The sequence below is a fragment of the Nothobranchius furzeri genome, chromosome 16 (genome assembly GCF_043380555.1).
Source record: "Nothobranchius furzeri strain GRZ-AD chromosome 16, NfurGRZ-RIMD1, whole genome shotgun sequence".
NCBI lineage: Eukaryota > Metazoa > Chordata > Actinopteri > Cyprinodontiformes > Nothobranchiidae > Nothobranchius > Nothobranchius furzeri.
Window position 1 is genome coordinate 56,147,462 of NC_091756.1, and position 18,879 is coordinate 56,166,340.

Genomic DNA, 18,879 nt, shown 5'->3' on the forward strand with positions numbered 1-18,879 from the left:
CAATCCAGGAGGAAGTGAAGAATACAGCAGGTCTTTGGTAGACTGCTCCAGATTTGAAGTGATGAAAAACAGAAACAGCAAAAAGCCTCCATGTGTCCCTGGTGGATCATTTGTTCTCCATAATTCTTGGAATCAACACTTGTCAGGGAACACATCACTGATAGCTCCACCAATTTATTGTATCATAGGTAATAACATTCTGTGAATAAAATGAGAAGCTGAGTCAAAAGTGAAAAACAACAAAAAAATACAAAGAGAAGAATCAAACAAATGATCATTAATGAGGCCTAATTATTCAGATGCTAGGAAACGTAAAAAAACAATAAAATATATAAAAAGGGAAAGACACGTCATCAAACCCTGATTCAACAACAAATACTAGAACTTGAATCAAATGAAAAAAAGGCTCTTCTCTGTTCCAGTGTCAACTAGGAGAGAAACTACAACCCTGAACCTAGAGTAGCAGCTAAAATAAGGTCATCAATTTAGGACTGAAGAAGATCCGGGGCTTAACACACACACGTGCACGGGCACACACGTGACACGCACTAGTCAACATCATATATATTTGTCTTGTACCACATAATTTTTAATCTGAAGCTACATATTAAGCATTTTCAGGGCAGAGTATTGTTCCTGTTAATGTTTAGTGTGAGATGATAGTAAATATTCCCTTTCTCCATCAACTTTACCTGATAAGCTAACTTTAGGCAAACCGCCAGCACAACAAATATTTTCAAATAAGACTCACAAACCTGAGTCAACACCAGTCTCATCAAAGCTGGGGTTCTGTCGCCGTACTTTTGGTCTAAAAAACGTCCTTATGTCCATCTTCACTCATGAGTTTCAGGCAGAGACTGTAGAAGAAGCCGGCTGCTGAAGGGCTTCTTCTTCAGTGGTGGAAGCTCAGGCAGGCTGTGTACAAACTACTGTCAGCTGCTCCCTCTCTGTTGGACTTTGGTACTGCATGTTACTTCCGCGATTTAGATCCGGGGCTTTTCATGAAACATCCGGGGCTTCAGCCCACGTAGCCGGGCCTAACGCCGCCCCGATCAACATTCCTTTCTGCTTCTGTTATCTCTATTCTGACATGACAAACAAGAAGAAGAAGAAAAGGCTTATTTTGAACAACTATTATATTATACAATTGAAGCCTGAACAGCCTGCACGGTGCCTGGTCTAGCGTTAATGCTCCCACCGTCCCAGTTGTACATTATGTAAGGGTAGACTGTACAGTTGCACTCTGAAACTGGGTGCAGACTTGAAGAACAATAGTTTTCTTAACTAAGGCCTGGAAAGTAAAGAGAAAGAAGGACAGATAATCATGCCCATTTTTGACCAGAACCTCCCCTCCCACAGTCTCCAGGGTGCCCCCGGTTACAGTAATAGTTCTAAAGATAATTTCATCAGATATTCCTGCCACGTGTGGTGTGTTAAGAGCACCCTGGTCAACTGGGAAGACCACTGGGACCACTCCAAATGAAAACCTGGAATATTCAAAATGCTGGATTGTCTTGGGTCTATGTTACAGCATGCGTGATGAGCCCTGTGAACAAACATGCATGAGTCCAGTGGCGCCCCGTACTCCTCTACCATGTTTGTTTACACCAAAGTTTGATCTCAAGAGGTTTGTCAAAAATTTCTCATCAGACCCTTAGGTTTTTGTGTGTTGCTTTGTAGGACTAAAACTCATGTAGTCATGACTTGTTATCTCCACATGTGTGGTCTTTCATGCTTTGACAATCATCTGTTTTGTGGCTGGGATCTGACAGTAAAGGAGGCAGCAAGCAAATGGAGTCCCTCTGGGGTGTAGGATCCCACATTTACTCCTGGTACAGCTGAAACAGTGTAAAACCTCTCCCCTGCTTTGCCAATCATAAAACTATTTTCTATCAGAAGCTAATATAGGAAATAGGACACAATTTTCATCATTTTCAAAAATAAAAAGTAATTCATTCTCAGTAAATTACCTTTTTAAATTAGAAAACACACTTATTGCAAATACATAGCTTAAAGTACGGCATCCTTGCTGCTCCTGTCTTTGCTGCAAAGCAACACCTACAACAATCCCATTTCACCAACAGTTGCCAGATACGTGTCCTCTTGCTTTTGCTTGAATAGTGCAGCAAATCGTTTTGGCTGTAGTGAGAGTACGCTGGAGTCACTGGAATAAACTGAGTACAGGCCAAACTTGTCAGAAAAAGAAGCATCAGCAGTGAAAACAGAAAAAAGTGCATAAAGCCACTAAAAGTGTAGAAGTGTACATGTGTTATGGTGGTGAAGAGGCCTTGGGCTGTTTTTCTGTTTGTTGACACCGCCAGTGAAGGGCCAGATTTAAGGTAGGTTTAATAATTCATCAGACATGAGACTGAAATGTTTGAGCGCTACATCTGCCAGCTCTGCCTATGGAGGTGGAGGTCACATGGCTCTCTGCTACAAATTCTGTATACTCACAGTATTTTTGTGAGCCAAATGGTTTATATTTCCCTGCATTTGTGTTCTTGGAAGTTGGTTTGACCCAAATCTATGTCAGCATGAGTGGACGTACTTTTCTCCTTTGCAATGTGAGAAAAAAAAGCATCAACTCTTCACTGGGGTTTAGAATTTCATACATATTTTAATACTTAAGTGCCATGTTTCCTAATTATTCATTCATTTCAGGCTTCTTCATATTCTTAGTAAAACTTGAAAAGCTTCTGCAGGCAAGACTGTGGGAGGCACTAACGGAGAGCGAGAGCTGGGCCCAAGCTAGTGTAAAATACAAAAGGGTCTATTTTTCACCATCCAACTGACCACAGTATAACCTTTCATCTACATGCATAAATCCACTTTCTATTTGAAATTACCTAGATCGTACAACCAATAGGGGTCGTAATCGTGACAACATCATCGATGCTGCCGCCCTGTCGGCGGTCTACGAGTCCTTGATTTTTGCTTATGACTATTGTAAACAGTGCACTCAGTCTCACTCTTGCAGCTTAATTTATTTTAATATTAATTTGATGGGTGATATTACGCAGCTATGGTAAATTGTTGCTGTGCTGTGGGGTGCAACATGTGATCACCAGGGGAATAAAGGTGGAAAATGAGGAAAATTTTCCCTGTTTACCTGCTTAGAGGCATAACCACGGAGACCAAGTATCTAACGAAGTCTTTTTGGCTTGTTTGGATCGCAGTTGTAAGGTGACAAAGCTTCACCTTCCAGAGTACTTTCATTCTGGTAAATTACAGATGGTGTACGTGTTTTATACATCGTTTATTTCCTTCAACAGTGACATGCACACACAACACACACATAGGCTACACACACATACCAGTAAACTAATTTGGGCCCACTGACAACACAACTTCTCAGCAAATGAAATGTTTACCTCTCATCCGGACGTTTACATCCGCTTACACCACAAACCAATCTTGGGTCTCTCGTATGGATCCACGCCCTTTATAATGCCACATACCGGTTCCCGACGTCTTTATTTAATATGGCCCTGTGTATTCTCCATACTATGGGATTTTAACATGTTATTTAACACTTTCTTTCTCCCAAATCTGCTTCTTTTCTGCATTGTAATGTTTGTTTTCCCAGTTTGTTTAAGGCCATCAATATGTCTGCGCACATCCCAGAATGCATCGCATTATCACGTGTGATCCCAAGTCCTAGTTATGGAACATTGTGATAAATGCGTAGGGTCCTGGGAAAACCTAAACTCCTTTCACCCCTGGAGTAAAATCTGGGATTAAAAAAAACAAGTGAAGCAGGAAACTGTAATGCAACTGTAAAGATTGATAAAACCAGAAATGGCAGTTATATTAAAGCTTAACATCTCAGGCAGGCAGGGTTACAAAACCAAAATGGGCACCAAGAAAACATCTCTGATCACATTATAAGCAAGTGGACTCAGTTATTGATCAGTGAACTCAAAGCTTTTAAGATGAAACAACCCGATAAACAAAGTAAGATCAGAAGGAGCAGAAAAAACACACACAAGCTCTAGGATGGTAAACAAAACTCGTGACAACGGGAAAGGGAAATAGGATCCATGTAACAACACATCAGATGGAAGTCAGGCATCTTTGTACAGCAAAAGGAAAACGAGTTTGAATGCAGAACAAAACTGCACACACACATACGCATGCGTGTGTGTGTGTGTGTGTGTGTGTGTGTGTGTGTGTGTGTGTGTGTGCATGGGTAAACTTTATTTGAAGCTTCATCACGTTCATTTGCAGTGTTTACATGCTGGTACTGATAGTGGTAGGACAATAATTTAGTTCAAACATGTCAACACATGTTGTTCTGTCACAGCAAAAGGAACAGGGCTACATGAAGGGAAATATAAAGAGGTTGCAGTTTGTAGTTCAGCCAAAAGAAAAAAACATGTTAAACTTGATAAAAATAATCGGTTTACTATTATGTTCAGCTCACATGAAACCTCTGACCCTAATAGAGACAGAGCATCGGTAAAACGCAAAAGGAATATTCCTGTTTCCATGGCAGCCAAAGCATGCTCTGCTGCCGCTCGGCTAACGCATGATTTCAGCACTTGGAAATATGAAGGGCCACAGATGAGGCAGGCAGAAGTTTAATCATTAGATCTGATGGATGAGAGCCTGAGCTGAGCAAAGGAGGGGGGTGAGGAGAGGGAGGGAGGGGACGAACATTAGACAGAAGAGATGGTGGGAGATGGAGGGTAAGTGGGAAAGAAAGAGTGCTTGAGGAAGATTTACAGGACACATGATGGAGGCAGAGCGATGGGGAGAAGGATGAATGGAGGGAGATGTGCAGGTGGCCGCGAAGGAGGATCCGTCTAACAAATTGCCTTCTCCTCCATTATGGAGGCTGTCAACATGGACGCCTCTGTCAGCCTCATGCACACTCGTGTTTGTCTTTGTTGTGCACTATTACACACACAGAGCCTTCTGAAGACACTGACCAACTGAATCACCCATACCTGCTTCATCACTTCCTTAAAAATGCATGTGCACAAACTCTATTTCCTGTTACGGGTGATGAAGCAGTTTGTCATGGCAGTGCTTTAGTCAGCTGCCGTGTAAACATCATAGTAACGCTGCTGTGTGTCAGACTTGAGTGAGTACTCATGTTTCATTGTGGGTCTTAGTATCCTGGGCTGTTAGAACCCAATGAATGAGTGATCCTGACAGGAATCATGTAGGAGCTGAAAAAAGGTTATTCTGTCTATTAACATGCATTCAAATCCTTGGCATTCAACCATTTCATAACAAAATGTTTTAAATTAAAGTATAGACCCATTGAAGCATGACGTCATGTGTCCATTCCCCCACCCCACAGCCCCAGGCTGGAGGGGAAGAAGCCGGCACCTCCCTGTTGACCAACCTGGTTTGTTTATCTGTTAGTTGTCAATAAACATAGCTAAATATGGGCAAAATAAAATCTATCAGCATGGTTAACACATGTAGAGCTGTAGGCTGCACAAGTAAATCAAAAGAGGACAGCAAATATTAAGTTTTACAGGTTTCCAGCTGATAAAATATGCTGAAGGCACTGGTTAACGGCCAATTCTAGTGGATAAACCACCCACATCATGGCAGACAAAGTCATGTGACAGAATAAAGAAGTAAAATATCTGCCCCGCATGTCTAGACACAAACAAGTTAGAGCCATCTAATGACTTTTTTTTATATAATTATGCGTGACGGTGGGGACGAGGAGACGGGGGAGAGCCGACTGACTGAGCATAGTGCTGCTTATCAGTTCTGGGGAATAAACGTGTATGAAAGTGACAACACCAACACACTGTTCGTTTTGTCTCTGAACATGGTGCTGGCTGGTCACTTAATGTGTCAACAGTTGGGGGTGTAACGGTTCACGGGGGTTATTTGAACCGTTTCGGTTCAGGCAGTTCGGTTCGGTCCACTTGCGTACCATTTTGGTTCATTTTTTCCGTTAAATAATGAAATTTTCACTCATTTGCTTGATTTAAGTGCAGCAGATAAAAGTTCCTTGGTGAGTTTCTGCACAGACGCTATATTGAGTGATGCATGATGGCTGCACGCGCCCGGTCTCTCTGGGCCAGGGAATCAACATACACATTGTGGGTCTCAGTAGGACTACTAAAAATCATCACCTCAGTCTTTTTATCATTGAATTTTAAAAAGTTAATAGACATCCAAGCCTTTATGTCATCAAGACACTGAAGTAATGGCTGTATGAGGTATCCGCCTTTTTTCTGAAGAGGGACATAGATCTGATAGTCGTCAGCATACAAGTGGAAAGCAATGCCATGCTTACTCAGTATAGACCCGAGAGGAAGAAGATACAAAGAGAAGAGGAGAGGGCCAAGAACCGAGCCCTGCGGGACACCACACAAGAGAGGAGCAGAGGACGACACAGTCACCGAGACTGACACAAAATGTTCGCCCTGCCAAGTAGGACCTGAACCACTCGAGAGCTGTGCCTCTAATGCTCACCCAGTGCTCCAAACGAGAGAATAAAATGGCATGATCCACAGTATCAAAAGCAGCTGTCAAATCTAAAAGCACAAGAACAACACAGTCCCCAGCATCAGTAGCTAAGAATATGTCATTAAAAACTTTTAAAAGGGCTGATTCGGTGCTGTGAAAGGGTTTAAAACCAGATTGGAAAACCTCTAATACATTTTGACTTTCCAAAAACGCCAATATTTGGCTATAGACTATCTTTTCAAGAATTTTAGAAAGAAAATCGTCATATTTTGACACTTGGTCACACGCGTCAATATTTGATGTTTTGGGTGTGAGAATGTGTTGGATCTTCAAATTCTGATCAATGTCTTTCAGAGAAGATCAAACCAGTTGACTATTGCAGCTACTGTGGAGTCTGTGTAGAGACTGAATGGAGCATCGTGTCGCCTCTCCCTCTGTGGTGCAGATCTATTTAGCTGTTCTTGAGCACAGCTTTCCACAAAGCTGCTAAGTCAAGCCTTGGGTGACAGTTTGTTGGGAGCATATTCCAATAAACAATAGAAAATCTTGTAGTTTGTAGAGTTGATCAGTTTAATGTATCACTGTCAAACAGTAGAAGAAACACCAATGACTCCAGCTCCTGAGATTTTAGGCATTTATGTAAGAAAACAGAACAGCAAATGCGCAAGAGTGAGACAAAACAAACGCTTTCCCCCCAACAAATACAACATTAAAAATAAACAATAGTGGAACAGATAATTTAAAACTACATTGTGTGGGTGAGTTCAGCGTAAATAAAGATAATCTGAGGGATGTAGATAGGAAAATACATGAATGAATGAGTGATCTGGTTGACATTTCAAAATAAAAACTAAATAAAAATAAAAACATGTCTAATCATGTTTATACTCAGATCAGCAGTAGGAAAAACCAACAGAAGGAAGTGAACCAGGAATCATGCCAGCCGTCCAAACCAGCTCTACTCTGAGCTCCACTGGAAGATTGAGCTACTTGAAGTGAGCTCGTTCCAGCGGCTTGGATTCAGGATTTTCTTCCACGATCCAAATCTTATGACTGTAGGTGATGGGATCAGCAAATCTAGAGTTTTGTTTTTCAGCTGAGCTCCCAGTCATCTAAACCAGAGAAAGCAACACCCTTGTTATTGCAGAGAAATCTTTGTACATCTCATCTCCACCCTACCATTACCTAAGAAAAAGCCAAGGTTAGGAGTAGACTGGTTATGGTTAGATTTAGGGTTAGGCACAAAATGAATGGAAGTCAATGACGGTCCTCACAGTGAACGCTAGACAAGATTGTGTTTGTGTGTGTGTGTGTGTGTGTGTAAATAAATTACGTCTGTAAACAAGATACTTAAGCTTCCCCACATTTTGCTAGTTGACCTGTAATTATGTGAATTAATAGACTACCTTATATTGATCATCATGTCAGCTTGTCAGAATTAGCTTTTTCATGAGACGTGAAACTATCCAGGTGATTGAAACATAGACAGAAGATATATAAGTGTAAAGACGACAGCAGATCCTGATTTTTCAGGAGATAAATAACTGATAATTGGTCCATGTCTTCTTTCTCCATTCACTTGTTCATCTAGACAGTTCAGCACAGTGTAAACTCATAGAGCTCCGGACCCCACGTGACTTTCAGTTAGTGGACGCCATTTTGGCATGCAAAAAAGGTAAACAAACACGGATGTAACCATGAACATGAACGGGATCCGCTTGCATTTTACTTCGTCGGAGTTTACTTCACACTTTAAAACAGAAGAAATCATTTTATATAGTCAGAAATTAAATAGACTAAACATCTCCGACCCTTACCGTGCCCCTGGGATACTTTTTAAAAACGCCAGAAGCTGTCGTAGCGGACTTCTTACCGGCACAACACCGGACCTGACCGGGGAACCCCTTGGGATTTACCCGGAGGAGCTGGCTCCGGCGGCTGGGGAGAGGGAAGTCACGCTACTGCCCCCGCAACCCGACTCCGGATACGCGGATGAAAATGGATGGATGGACGGACAAATAACAGATTTACACCTAAGTAGTCTCGGTGAGACAGATGATAGCAATCCAAAGTGCTTTTTATGTGTGATATGACAATTGATCAACCATTGCTTAAAAATTAAATACAGCTTAGCCGGTTAATTGCTGTGATCATAAAACACGTAAACAGCAGCACGCAGAACTCACGAGGCAAAGTTTTACGTGATGTTTACTTGCTGCTATGAGTAATAAGACAGAAAAAGCCACGCCAAAATAAGTTTAGGAAGCCCACTAAGAATCATAATAAAAGCATTTAAAATAAATACCATACACAGTTGAGGAAACGTTGGTTTAAGTACCTGATATGAAGCGGTCGCTGCATAAGCGAAAACCTTTACTCTCGGGATCCCACAGCTTCATTTTAGCCCGGTCACTAGCGCGTTTTATTACAATGATCCAAAGTTTGCGGCGCTCTGGATCTTGGGGAATCCTGTAGATGGCTCATCCCTTATGTCGTCCGCGTCTGTTCTGCATCCTGGGGCACAACAGGAATCTACCATATTTCCCGTTTGATTGAGTTTTCTGACAATAACAAATAGTCCAGCTGCCGGCTTCTGCATGCCAATATGGCGCCGTTTCGATTTGAACTGTTGCATGCCGGGAGAAGTGACGTCAACTCCCGGAGCTCAATAGTGTCGGAGGCTTCTTCTATTCTTCAGCAGGACCAACTGTAGTGGTGTTCTTTGAAGTTGAAGTGTGCTCACTGACAGCAAATGGGTTGGCAGGTCTTGATAGATGTCGTGCAAACTAAATTGAGTTACGGTTTCATGTATTTTTATACACTTAAGCACTTTATTCATATTTCAAACCCTTCTAGAATTTTAAATGTACCACACAAAAATGCAAGGATTTCAAAGCACCGTTACAAACCCAGCAGCACCCCACCAACTGAAGACAGCTTTCAGTGTAAAAATATTCTAAAATTCCCAGCAAAGGGAAGATCCCACATTTTCGTTAAAGGACTCATACAATAGAAAATGTATTGGCGCGTTCATGCTTTTCTGTTTCTCGAAAAAAATATAGCGTTATTTACAAAAGAAAAACTTTACATGCAGTTAGTGTATTCTTCATCTAACAAGTGAACTGCAAATGCTCTGTTTTCAGCAGATATCTCCTCCACACCTCTGAGCAGTGAGGATTGAAGTGCGCGCACTAGATGCTGCATGCTCTCTCAGCTATGCATGCTTTTCCCCCTCATCTCTCCCCACCCTTGTGTAACCCCCCTTTCCTTATCTGTAAAATGGGAGCACCTTAGGGTTGCATGCCCACAGTTAACCGTTTCTTGTCTATGTATTCCACGTATTGTTTGTCTGATCTTGGAAATGGTTGATCAGAAACTACATTTAGTTATACTGGGACACTGGTTCAATGACAATATACTTCTATTCTATTCTATTCTATTCTATTCTATTCTATTCTATTCTCAGTTCAATTAGGGATGGGCTGATATCACATTTCCATACCCAATAGAAATATCTACTATGGAGTACCTATATTTAGGATCATGTAAGGTCATGTGGAAAGTCTCAACCATAATCTTTACAAAAAAATAAAATAAATAAATGGCATCATTCAATATCTTGTAGTTTCATGAATGGCCTCTAATTTGTGAACCAAAGGTCACATTTTCCCAGCTGGGTCAAGCTGGGTCGAGCCGTAACTTTTGTCCCACAGATTAACCCAGGAGCCGTGATGTCTGCTGAACAACATCTTTATCTGCTGCTGTTCCGTCCCAAGATGAAGGACACTTCAAGATTTTACAATAATAATTTTAAAATAATAATTTTAATAAACTCTTTGACTTTATTACTGTTTATTACAAGGCCCTTGAGCCTGTGAGGCTGAAACGAATACCTCTGTCTGAGGTGTTTTTTGCATTGCAAAGCTGCCCTCCCTGTGGAGGGTAACTCTGAAGTGCTTTTTTTTCCCTCCACCTGAACCAATCCTCATGTAAACTCCTCTGATCTCTATTACGGTAGAGCGACTCGGGTTGCATATGACCACAGTCACCAATTCTTGTCATGTGTCTTTGCCTATGTATGTATGTCTGATCTCAGAATTGTGTGTACTGAACCTCTCATTTCCCTCTGGGATTAATAAAGTATCTTTGAATTGAATTGAATGAGCTACAGTGTAGTCACAGCTGCACTGGGACACACTGACAGAGGCAAGGCTGCTGAGCACCACCAGCAGGTAGGTGGGTTAAGCGTCAACAGCATTCTCTGCCGGGAGCTGGGATTGATCCAACAACCCTCAGATTTCAGAACAACCTGCTCTCCCTCTTGAGCTACTGCTGCCACAACATCCAAGTTGTCCATTGATTTTTTTTCATTTGGATAGATGTTTGTAACAACAAACGCCATGGAATTTCTCCTACAGCATGCAACATTACAGACAACTGGATCTGCATAAATGGCCAGAACTGCACAACTCCGTAGTAAAAAAAATGTTGAGCTATTTTGCTTGCTGAGAAAATTAGTCATCATCACCTGATCAGGACCTTTTCTGGTAAACACTAAACAAATGACATAGGAAATGCACAGTTCCCAATGTGATATCTACTTAAATAAAAATTGTGCCAAGGTTATCTGAAGCCCTTAAAAAGACTGTGCATGTATCTAATCTCTAGCTCAAATCCTGCCAAGTCCATTGTGTAAACCCAATGATGAACTGAGCTTGGCAGACCAGGAGGTGCCAACTCAAACACAATCACCATGTGTGCTCCACAGGGACTCTCTGAGTGGCCAAAGGAGACTGTAGGACAGGAAAGAAAAAAGTGAGAGAGATGTATGCTGTTGCCATCAGACACCCTGAACTCTTCCAAGCGAGCTGCATCCAAAACTGCACTTGACAAATGAGTACAGGGACTCAGAGCATAGGAAGTCCCTGAGCTACAACACTAACAACGCACATACACAACGCTTCATTGAGAATGAATGGGAAGGTGGGTGGTGGGCTATGAGGTGAATGAAAGGAAGATAAAGGAGGAAAAAAACTGTTAGAAAATTTAAAAGAAAGCTGCCTGGTGTTAAGATTCATGACCTTGTTTATAATAAACAAGTTTTAAACAATAAATGATTGTGATCATTTTGTTCATAGTCTTATTTATTTACTGTTGGTGACAAAATGCTTTAACAGGTGAGGTCCTTTGGCGTAGACACAATTCCAGCAGATCTCTTGACATGTGTGCTTTTTATTCTTTTTATCAATGTAAGCTAGAACTTAGTGATTTACTTTCTAAGGACCTTTGGTTCCCAAAAGGGAAGGGCGTTTCCCTCACATGGTGCCTGATGGACTCAAATCCCACATAATTAGTATTACAAACACATGTACACACAAGTCAGACACAAGGTCACACAGAATCTCTGCCTTCCCAATGTGATGTTAAACGCGGGGAATCTCTGCTATGTTTAATTTGTCCTTTATCTTGACATGGTGTGTCAGTGTCCTCTTGGCCTTTTGTTTTATAATTAGTTTCTCTGCCTGTTTTTCATCCTGCATATTTACAGCCCGTACAGGTAACATCTGGGACTCTGTCTGATCTTCAGATATGATGATGAAGGCCAAACAATGACCCCTTTCTCCTCTGTCACAATGAGTACGTTTACATGCAGCCAATATTCGGGTTATGATCGGGTTAAGGTCGGGATTCGGGTTTCTGAGTTGATCAGAATAACCCGTTTACAAGCATAAATAGAAAGAGTTACCTCTAACTTGCATAACCCGATTTCACTGCGGACGTTGGGGTAGCGTCAGGACGTATGGACTACGTCCAGACGCAATATGCCTCATTTCCGGTTCTTCTTGTTCCGGTATCCGTGAAAACAACAACATGTTTCCCAGTTCGGAAGAGATAGTGACCACGTTTGTTTGCGCTTTAGTTTCCTCGTCACTCCAAAAGTGTGGTGCTGTGCCGCGACTCGCCATTTTGCCCCCAACTTGTTGTTTACTTCCGGTGTTCTGGCGCATACAAGACGTCTCGCTACTCAAAAGACCAAGATTCCTTGCGAACAGAGCATGTGCAGAACACACGCTTTGATGGGGATATCCCGGTACGAGTTTACACGACCAAACATTCGGGTTAGAAAAGGGTTACCCCAGGTGTAGTAACCGGGTTTTTAAAAACCCGGTTATGAGCATATCCGGGTTTTTGGCGGTGTTTACAAGGACCTACGGAACCGGGTTATTGTGAATATTCGGGTTTTAAAAGGGTCACTGGCCGCATGTAAACGCACTGAGTGGCTACAGCCTTCCTCAAAAAGAAATATCATCATTCTTTGTTGGGATAATATATAGATATATTTTTAATAAAAAAAACAGTTTAGTTGATGACAACTACAGTCCATGCATAAAAAACAGTTGTAGTGTTGACCATTTCCACACATCCTCCATAAGTCAGGCTACATATATTTGGTCATCAGAGGCCTTTCTGTTTTTTCACCATATGTGGAAATTCTCCTTGAGCTCCAGTTTAATTCCACACTCCAAATCAACCATGTTAAGTAGAGATTCTTAATTGGTGGCATTTTGTGAGAGTGGGTGTGAACATTTGTTAAGAGCTGTCACTCAGAATAGGTCCAAACACCTGCATGCAGATTCTTTAAAGTGTGATCACAAGCCCCACATTTAATTAGACATACAGAATAGTTTTAATGATAACGTCTGTGAAACACACCAGCCGCTTTAGATTTCATCAGTTGTCAAGCACTCCTAGAGACAAGAAAGGTACTTGGGGATGATTGGGAAGTGTTGGCGGGGCTAGAGAATGTGTTACTGCTTCTGTTGCTGAAGGTAATAATAAAAAACACCAACTGATGCTGTAAAACTAGTGGTGCATGGACTGCTTTCATTTTGTGTTTTTCAAGTCTTGCTGATCTCTATAAATAACCTGATGTGGCTGTTTCTAAGAAATGCTGGGAAGTGTCTTCCGCCATGATGCATGGGAAAGAGCAGACACATTAGAAAACAGCAAACACAAACAAACAAGAAGTTACTGAACAAATATCAGCCAGCTTTCAGTTCTCAGGTTCCTCTCTTGTGGAACCAGCTTCCAGTTTCCATCCATGATGCAGATAACTACTTTTAAAACTGGTATTCCGTTCTTCCCAAGATAAACATCATTCTGGCTCTGGTTACGCTGCTGTAGGCTCACACTGCTGCAGGAGACGCTGAACATGTTTCACTCTGCTGGCTTTAAGCCTGATTTCTCCGTCTGCATTGAGATGGAGACACGCAACGCTGGCACGATCTGCCCCTGCCCTCCTGACTGTCTCTCTCCTGCCCTGATTAGTCCGTATTGTTCTCACCTGTCCCTCGTTAACCTGCCCATGTTTCCTAATTAGCCTTGTGTATTTATACCACCTGTTTTGCTCCTGTCCTATGTCGGATCATTGTATGTGCATGTCTCGTTTAGTCCTGTCACTCCCATTTTTATTTCATCCGTGCCTGCTCTTCTGCCTCCTGGAACCCTCCACCACACTTGGTCCACCATCTCCACCCTTCACATCATGACAAACGCCATTATGCATCGGCGCAAAGGCTCTCCGACGGGCTCACAGAGGGTGACGGAGACATGCCCAAAATGTTAAACATCTGTCGAAAGTGACTGAAACCACAAGCTTGTGATTGGTCAGGACGCTGCTTCCTGTAAATTAGTCACCAGCACCGCTGAAGCACCGTTAACTCATTCACTGTAAATGACGACTAAAGTCGTCATTTGCATTTTTTTTTTTACTGTGTGAGCGTTGTAACGAGCCCCCGCAATGTGAGAACAAACATCTCAGCTTTAAAGCCGATCTTCATCCGCGGACGTCACATGTCACGTGACCAGGAAGTAGAAAATCCATGTGTTAGGAGATCGTTTTGGGCCGCTGCTGTAAAAAAAAGTGAGGCCCGAACAGGAAAAGCTCCTGCCGATCACAATTCAACAACGGATTATGAAAGAACTTATAACGCTAGAAAAGTGCAGATTCTTTCTGATGTAAGAGGTGAGTCTACTCTTTGTTTTTGTAGTTTTGGCGTTGACATCATCATAGAGCGCAACGTTCTGTGACTTAAAAAAACAGTAAAAATGCTAAAAAACATTGGCAGAGAAGAGCTTTTCTGATCAGGAAACGCCTGGCAGTGAATGAGTTAAAAAGTAAACAGATATTCTGTATTAGACCCAGAACAGATTGAAGAAAAAATCTGAAAATAAGAACATTTACTTACATGTGAGTGAACGAGTACAAAATACAGAGCAAACGTGGACAGAAACAATGAGAAACGTGGGTTTAGAGGTGGTGACCACATGAAGAGGTGAAGGAGAATGAAGGACAAATGTGTCCATGTTATAAAGTCTCTGAAATATAAAAACATAAATACACTATCGGGGACTGGATACATAAATGTTGTGGTGACAGGATACCTCAGAAAAATGCTACACCCTCTACTGTCCTGGCGGGGAATTACTTTGCAACCCTCTGCTAACACTCCGCTAACAACTAACACTGCCTATCATGTTAGCATCATTTACCTCATATATACACCTCCACACTAGCATACTCCAGTGACTAAAGTCCGATCTGTGGTGAGATTTTTCCCACACTGCAAAAGCTACAACAACACTGCACCAAACAAGAATAAGACTCTGCCTTCACAGGAAGCATAAGAGAGAACATTTGGAAAGATCTTTCCAACTGATACAGGTACAACTGATTATTTATCATAAATAAACTGACAGTTATAATGCAGGAGAGCCGTCTTTACCGATTGTATTCTCCACCTCCCTCTACTCCCCCACTTGTCCAGACCTGGGCTAACATCAGAATTTAACTCAAGACCCTAACAAATGTAGCGTGATGAAGGCTCTCTGATTTGTGCCAAAGGTCACATTTGCCAGCTGGGTCAAGCTGGGTCAAACAGTACTTTTTGAATCCACAGATTAACCCAAGGAGCCACGATGTCTGCTCAAGATCATAACATCATATCTGCTGTTCCGTCCCAAGAAGGACACTTAGTCACGATGATAGTAATTAGATAATAATTAATAAACTCATTGATTTTATTACTATTTAATATAATCATCATAACATGATCAAGGTATTTTAATTACATGCAATGGATTATTATGCTTTGAGTAATAATAATACTTATTATTATAATGATTAAAGATGTGTTCAGCAAAGAAGACCTTCACCTTATCCAGCTAACACAGTGTTCAGATAAACAATTATTGCATCACATGTTTTTGACTCAAGTTCAAGCTTTCTTCCGGAGGGAGTGGGAGGGGTTCTGAGAGCTTTGGTAAAACTAACCATCACAGATTCACGTTCAGTTCTGAAACCAACATCAGCCTGAGGAGACGGGACGGCCGCCCTAACCTCTGCCAATCTGTTCTGTCATGCCGACAAGAATAGCCAAAGAATAAACGGAACCGTAAACCAGCTAACGAAAGACTCTACCAGAGTCATTGATTTCTGAAGTTAAGTTAAAGACGAGAACGTTCATCTGCCAAACGCTTCATACACCGAGTAACCCAAGAAGACGTCCCAGGACCGATCTGGTCGTGCTAGAGGTTTTTCTACCAACCTCGTGCCTGGAGGAAACCCATCTCCACCTGGACACTTGGGATCCAAACGGGGGTCTTCTGATTGGGTGAGGTAGACCTCGACAGAATGCGTTTGATGCTGTTTCTCTCAAAATAACTTAGTTATCCGCAAAACATCATTTTCACCCAGAACGCTTTCATTCTCTCTGAAAGAAACCTTCTGAGAACTTCATTCACGCATCCAAAACTCGTCCTTCTCATTTTAGCTCCATTCAGTCACAGGTTTGCTTTTAAACAAGTTTGATATCAAAACTGTAAAAGATTGTCATTAAAAATGCCATCCATGAATTGTCATTTTATAATTGTCGCTTCAAATCCTTAGTTTAAAATTGTTAGTAATAAAATTTCTTCATTTTTAAACTTGCCTCATTATTGAAACGAAACACAGAAAGGGTTGCATTTCCATTTATCGAATGAAAAGAATCTTACTGAATCTTCTGTTAAGTAAATACACTTTTGCTATTAATTTAAGTATCTTAAATTAAGTATTAATCCGTAGATTAATCATAGACCAAGCTCGTTGGTGTATGATCTTCTATCGCATATATGAATGTTTTATATTGATATGTGATAGACGCTTCATATATTAACTAGTTTGTGTCATCCTAGTTCTAGCATTGAATAGCACAGTGTTAGAGCTGTGTGTGCAAGGTTTTCACCCCATTACACAAATAAAAACGTTTTAAGCCTGGTCTTAAAAGGCAGACTATTTGGAAGCCCTGCACTAACCCGGTCATGGAGGCTTACAAGCGTTGCCTAAAGAACATCTTAATTGGTGTTTGCCGCAAATGCTCTTTCTCCGTCAGCATGGGCATGCCTTTGCACACAACCAGCATGAGGACCGGTATACAGTAAGTATACAAATAATATGTATAAAACTACAGTCTGGAGGATTGCAGAACTGTCATGTAGACAGGTGGCAGGAACAGCCAATCACACGTAAGCGAGTTTCAGCAGAGCCAATAGTTGAGCTTATAGATGGTTCTAATGGGAAACAGGCTTCAACACAACTCATTCTGCTTGGTCCTAGTACTCATCCAGTGTCTATTTAATAGAGCGTAATGATGTTTTTGGACGGTAAAAAAACGCAGGGGACAGAAATTTACTTTGGAAAAAGTGGGGGCACATCCATGCATTCACACACAGATTCACACACTGATGGTGATGAGCTACAATGTGGCCACAGCTGCCCTGGAGCACTGTGGAGGTTCCTCCAGCCATTTTTCAGTGTTAGTATTATTTAAATATTTTTCTACACTTGCTTGTTTATCATTTCATTTTGTTGCAATATTTTAAGATGTTACCAATGGGTGCACACATTTAGTAATTTATCTTATATATAGTGTAATGAGCCAATAGTTACATCTTACATAGGAAACAATCAAAGATGAGATTCCATAGAAAATATGAAATCAATTTGATGTATCTTTGAATATTACTTTAAACAGAAGATCAGAACTTTTTATTGCAGGGATTAGGTAACACTTCGTATTAACCCAGAGTCAAGAGAGAGAGAGAGGTTTTAAAGTTTAAGAATATTTATTTCTAAACAATTTAAAATAAGGCTAACTAACTCTAAACACTCAGTGTGATGAATGGATCTAGGTGTGAATGAGGCAAGATGAATGGTGTAATGTTGTTATCAAAACTCTCGTTTTCGGAGAAGCATTAGTTCTGTGTGGGAGCAAATTTTTTGCTCTAAACTATAGTCGGAGTTTCAAAACCACATTCAGACGCTATCTTGCCGATCTACATTTCCTTGACGGAGACCTCCGTTGTAGATCCAGAATGACAGGTCCTCGGACCCCCCTTTGGTACCGGTTCCGGTGAAACAGCGTACGGAACGACAGACTAGTCTTGGGATTGCCTCCAGGTAAGCAACAGGTGTTTGACAGCGTCGGCGGGACCCTGAAAGGTCAGTGAGTTCAGCTTTTACTCTGAAGGAGTGTTGCATCAGGTGTAGCTTGCAACAGGTTTTATTATCCCGCTTGTCAAGGTTCTTTGTGGTTAAAATTTACGAGTGGCCGGCTCGAAACTCTAGAACGTTGAACTGAGCTAAGGGTGATGTGGGAATTAGTTTTATAATTCATATGTTTTGATTTATGGTTGAATCAGAATTTGACAACAAAATAAATACTGCACAGATCACGCCACACATCAGAAAGGAAAGCTCTGATTGGAGAGACAAAAAGAATGTGTCGTGTTATTTTATCATTATGTGTGATAGGAGTGTCTAGTGCTTCTGTACCAAGTTAATTCTTATTATATACTGTCATAGGATTATAATATCAAGTAATTAATATTCTTATTCCACAGATTGATTGAACATTGAGCTTCACATGATTATTGGACTAATAAAGTTATTTGATTATCATTTAATAGATCTTCTGATTTCTAAACGCGTTCTTCTTGGTCTTCTCTTGAGCTGTAGGGGGAGGCAAATAGCTAGTTAAAACCGTTTAGATGCAGAGGCATCAAAGGCCTTGAGCAATATCTCAAGGAGATTAGTTCTGTGTCAGAAACTTATGGTTTTGCTTGGGCAGAGCAAATAGAGCAGGGCCTTCAGGTCAGAAATGGACAATTCATCACGCTACAATAGCTTATTTGATCATTAACTATTTTCATTTGTATTTTGCAGAGTTTGAAAGAATTGGCTGAGAGAGAGAGGACACTTCCAGTGTAACTCCAGGTGGGAAGTGGAACTTTCCATCTGGCTGCTGGAAGCGGGGGACTTCCTCATGAAGAAACCAGAAGTTCTGAAGCTCTAAATCATTTTACCAAATTTTGTTAGGATATATTAGTTTAACTTTT

General features: G+C 41.3%; 1 protein-coding gene across 6 annotated transcripts in view; it reads right to left on the bottom strand.

Annotated features, from left to right (window-relative positions):
- LOC107387348 (inactive N-acetylated-alpha-linked acidic dipeptidase-like protein 2) overlaps positions 1–18,879 on the bottom strand; it is a 661,429-nt gene that overhangs the window by 77,444 nt on the left and 565,106 nt on the right. Inside the window, exon 17 of one of the 6 annotated variants that reach the window (XM_054749611.2) lies at positions 6,904–7,553. The exons of the other annotated variants lie outside the window; for them this stretch is intronic. Coding sequence (XP_054605586.1) covers positions 7,428–7,553 — 126 coding nt within the window. The 3' untranslated portion in view covers positions 6,904–7,427. Of the gene's footprint in view, positions 1–6,903; positions 7,554–18,879 lie in introns of those variants that run through there. 6 annotated transcript variants of the gene reach the window in all.